This window comes from Chiloscyllium plagiosum, chromosome 19, assembly GCF_004010195.1.
Source record: "Chiloscyllium plagiosum isolate BGI_BamShark_2017 chromosome 19, ASM401019v2, whole genome shotgun sequence".
Taxonomy (NCBI): domain Eukaryota; kingdom Metazoa; phylum Chordata; class Chondrichthyes; order Orectolobiformes; family Hemiscylliidae; genus Chiloscyllium; species Chiloscyllium plagiosum.
Genome location: NC_057728.1, coordinates 47,482,849 through 47,486,987, shown reverse-complemented (window position 1 = coordinate 47,486,987; position 4,139 = coordinate 47,482,849). Strand labels below are relative to the sequence as shown.

Here is a 4,139-nt window from a genome sequence, read left to right as displayed (position 1 = left end):
TCCAAGACTACTTCCCTGCGCCGGCCACTGTTCCGAGACTACTTCCCCGCGCTGGCCGCTTCTCCGAGACTACTTCCCCACGCCGGCCACTGTTCCGAGACTATTTCCCTGCGCCGGCTGCTGTCTAGAACGACTTAACTGTGCTGAACGCTACTCTGAAACTACTTTCCCGCGCCGGCCGCTGGACTGGTACTACTTCCCTGAGCGGGCTGCTGCTCCAAGACTACATCCCTGGGAGACTATTTCCCTGCGCCGGCTGCTGTCTAGAACGACTTAACTGTGCTGAACGCTACTCTGAAACTACTTTCCCGCGCCGGCCGCTGGACTGGTACTACTTCCCTGAGCGGGCTGCTGCTCCAAGACTACATCCCTGGGTCAGCCGCTGCTCCGAGACTATTTCCTCATGCCGTCCGCTGCTCCAGAACCACTGCGACCAGTGATGTTTCCCAAGGATCAGTACTGGGACTGTTCTTTGTCATGTAAATTAGTTATTTAGATAAAAATGTAGGTGGTCTGATGTCTGGAGTTGTGGATAGTGTTGAATGTTGTGAAAAAATACAACAGGATATAGATCAGTTGGAAAGTTGGGTGGAAAAATGGCAGATGGGGTTTATTCCAGACAAGTGTGAGGTAATGCACTTTGGGAGATCAAATGCAAAAAATAAATATACAGTAAATGGCAGGACACTTAGGAGCATTGATATACAGAGGTATCTTGGGGTGCAAGTCCACAATTCCCTGAAAGTGGCATACCGGTGTATAAGGTGGTAAAAAAGGCATAAGGTATGCTTGCCAGTCATGTTGCAATTGTATAAGAATTTTAGTTTGGCCATATTTGGAGTATTGTGTGCAATTCTGATTGCCACACTATAGGAAAGACGTGGAGGCGTTAGAGAAGGTGCAGAAAAGATTTGCCATTCTTGAAGGGTCACTGAACCTGAAATGTTAATTCTGATTCCTCTCCACAGATGCTGCCAGACCTGCCGAGCTTTTCCACCAACTTCTGTTTTTGTTACCAGGAAGTTGCCTGGACTAGAGTGTCGTAGCTATAAGGAGAGGTTGGACAAACTTGGATTTTTTTTGCTAGATTGTCAAAGACTGAGTGGTGAACTAATGTATAACCTTATGAGAAGCATGGATAGGGCAGATAGCCAGAGTCTTTTTCCTGTGGTGGAAATATCAGATAGTAGGGGGCATAAGTTTAAAGTTGGGGGGGGGGGTTTAAAGGAGATGTGCAAGGCAACATTTTTACATGGAGAGTAGTAGATCCTGGAACACACTGCTAGGAGAGGTCATAGAAACAGATAGGATAGCAGTGTTTAAGAGGCATTTAGACAGACACATGAACTGGCAGGGAATAGAGGGATACAGACTATATGCAGGCACATGGGATTCACTTAGAATGGCATCATGGTCAGCACAGACATGGTGGGTTGAAGGGCCTGTCCTGACCTGTTCTATGTTCACCATCTGTCATGGTAGGATTTAACCCGGTATCCTCAGAACATGAGCAATGAGTTCTGCATTATTAGTCCAGAAACTATGTAACTATTTTACAGCCTTCCTAGTTATTTCATTCTGACCCCTTTATTACAATATTGACGACATTCCATTTTCTCATATCAGGGAAGTAACACAATGATATGAAACATGGGGACTACAGATCTTTGAATGCTGTTGTCCAAACATTGTGGATTTTAAAAAGCAGTCAAAAATATTTACTTAAATAACCACTGCCATCACTTGATTCCATCCCCAATGTTGGTCATAAACTGGTTATTCTTCGAGTAACCATAGCCGATCATAACACTAAGCACAACATTTTAGAACACAAATTCTCAATTCAAGACTCAAGCTGATGTTTTTTCTTCAATATTGTTTAGTTCTGTAAAAAATCCTTCACAAAATCAACAAGTCAGTCTGAGCTGATACTAACGTTTCTGCCAAAGGACAATGAAACCAGTCTACTCTCACCACCCGCCCCATGAAATGCATGAAAAGGCTTTAATTTCTTATTTTAATCCCGCCACTGTAAGAAATGTCACATGTTGGACATGGAACCTTGTATACAATTATGAAGCCTAAGCACATAACTTCCCCAGGCACAGAATATTACACAGATTATATTTTGAGGAGCTCCTTTTACAAAACAGGAGAGATTTAGAACTGGAAATGGCTCTCCCTTTCTCTCTCTCTGACTCTCGAGAAGAAAAACATTTGTTACAGCACTGACTGTAAAGGACCATCAGAATGCCAAGGACTTAAAAGATAGCTGCAGGTATTTGCTTCTGGAGACAGTCCAAGAATCCAACAAATCAATTGTGAATTCAGGTTAAAACCATACATTATGAGGTCACTCAAAGGACTTTAAACAATATATTCTTTTATCTTTGTAGTGGGCACCATCCTTTCGTACCTGTGTGTGGATGAAGGCTGAAGTGACTACACAAAGACTGTATCACATTTTTATTATTATTTTTAGGACTAGCAGCTACTAAACTTGTTTTTATTTTTATCTTAAGGCAATCTTGCAATTGGCTCCTTACTGCTGTGGTAAAAGTCAACCATATTTTTTTGTTGAGGAGAGGTGTGGCTCATGCTAAGAAGAACTTAAACCTTTGTTGTGACTCATTATGGAGACTGGAAAAATGGGAGCTGGTTCCCCCTTATTCACTGTATCATCAAGGATTACATTTTTGTACATGTTTTCATGTTTCAAGACTCAAGCTGACATTTGTTTGACTATTGCTTAATTTAGTAAAATCATTTTTGCCTTGTCTAATCCTTTTTTTTGTACCTCAATGCTGTGTTTAATATCAGAGGTTAGTGTTTCACAGACAGTTAAATTGACTGACATGTTCTAACTTGCTTCTTTACTGTGCTATTTGCTTACTGGAATATCTTCTTTCTTTAAAAGAAGGGCTAATGCCCGAAACGTCGATTCTCCTGTTCCCTAGATTCTGCCTGACCTGCTGCGCTTTTCCAGCAACACATTTCCATCTCTATCTTCTTTCTTTATCATGACAACAGTTTTCTTGCATGAGTGTTAGCCTATATCTTCCAGTTTCTTTTACGACTGCATTGATTATTTTTTGAAGCTATGTATTGTAAAAATGGATGAAGACACCTGTGTAGGTATATACGAAATACAAACAGTAGTAAGCCAGTCAGCCTATGGATTCCACTAAGCCTTCAATTGACCTTCTATCTCATTGCCATTTTACTGCACTACTGCATATTACTTAATAATTTAACTTTAGGAAACAATCAATATCTATGTTAAATATACTCAATGACTTAGCCTGCAAAGCCCTCTGGCATACAGCGTTACAAAGAAGCACCACCTGAGAGATCTTTCCTCATCTCAATTATAAATGGCTTATCTCTTATTCCTAAACTGTCCTTTCTAGTTCTAGACAGCACAGACAGGGGCAAGTTCTTTACTGTGTTTAACCTGTCAAACATTGTAGGACTTTTGTATAATTCAACCACCCCTCATTCTTCTGAACTCCTGAAAATACAGGCTCAATATCCTCATCCGACCTTGGGAAAAGAGACCAACCCTACATGTAATTCTTAATGTGTGGTCTTACAAAAGCTATATTCAATTTCAGCAAGAGTCCTTCACTGCAGTTATCAAATCCTTTTATAATGAAGGCTACTGTGTCATTTCTTATGGACCAAGCCAGACCTCCTCAAAATATTTTAAGAAAGTAGCCTCGAGCCGAACTTTTTTCTTACTTTAAAAGGTAGATGTGAATTATATTTTCCAGATGTGATGCTACTTGACGTTAAGCAAAATACAATTTCTTTTAAAATACAAATAGTTAAAATACAAATGAAAGAAAGAGGTATTTAAAATCATTTAATTATTGGAAAACTTAACTGAATAATAGATACAGTACCGATGACTAATTAACTGTTCTAATATAGAAACATCCCACAAACAGACCTCTTGGCATAAAGGTAAATTCAGACACAGATTCTCATATGCTATTTTCCAATCCAGGAAGAAATAACAATAAGAGAGATTTCAGAGAAAGTAGCATCTACGAATCCTTTACTGAAGCCCCAGTATAGGAAATAAGGGAGGCCATCAAATTGAAAGAGAAGGCCAAGATCAGTGGGAATATAGAAGA

General features: G+C 40.1%; 1 protein-coding gene across 1 annotated transcript in view; it reads left to right on the top strand.

Annotated features, from left to right (window-relative positions):
* The window catches only part of LOC122559757 (ras-related protein Rab-21), a 47,335-nt gene extending 44,770 nt beyond the window's left edge, over positions 1 to 2,565 (top strand). The window contains exon 8 of the mRNA XM_043709728.1: positions 2,523 to 2,565. Within this exon, the coding sequence (XP_043565663.1) occupies positions 2,523 to 2,557 (35 nt within the window). The 3' untranslated portion in view covers positions 2,558 to 2,565. The remainder of the gene's footprint in view (positions 1 to 2,522) is intronic.
* The last annotated feature ends 1,574 nt before the right edge of the window (positions 2,566 to 4,139 follow it).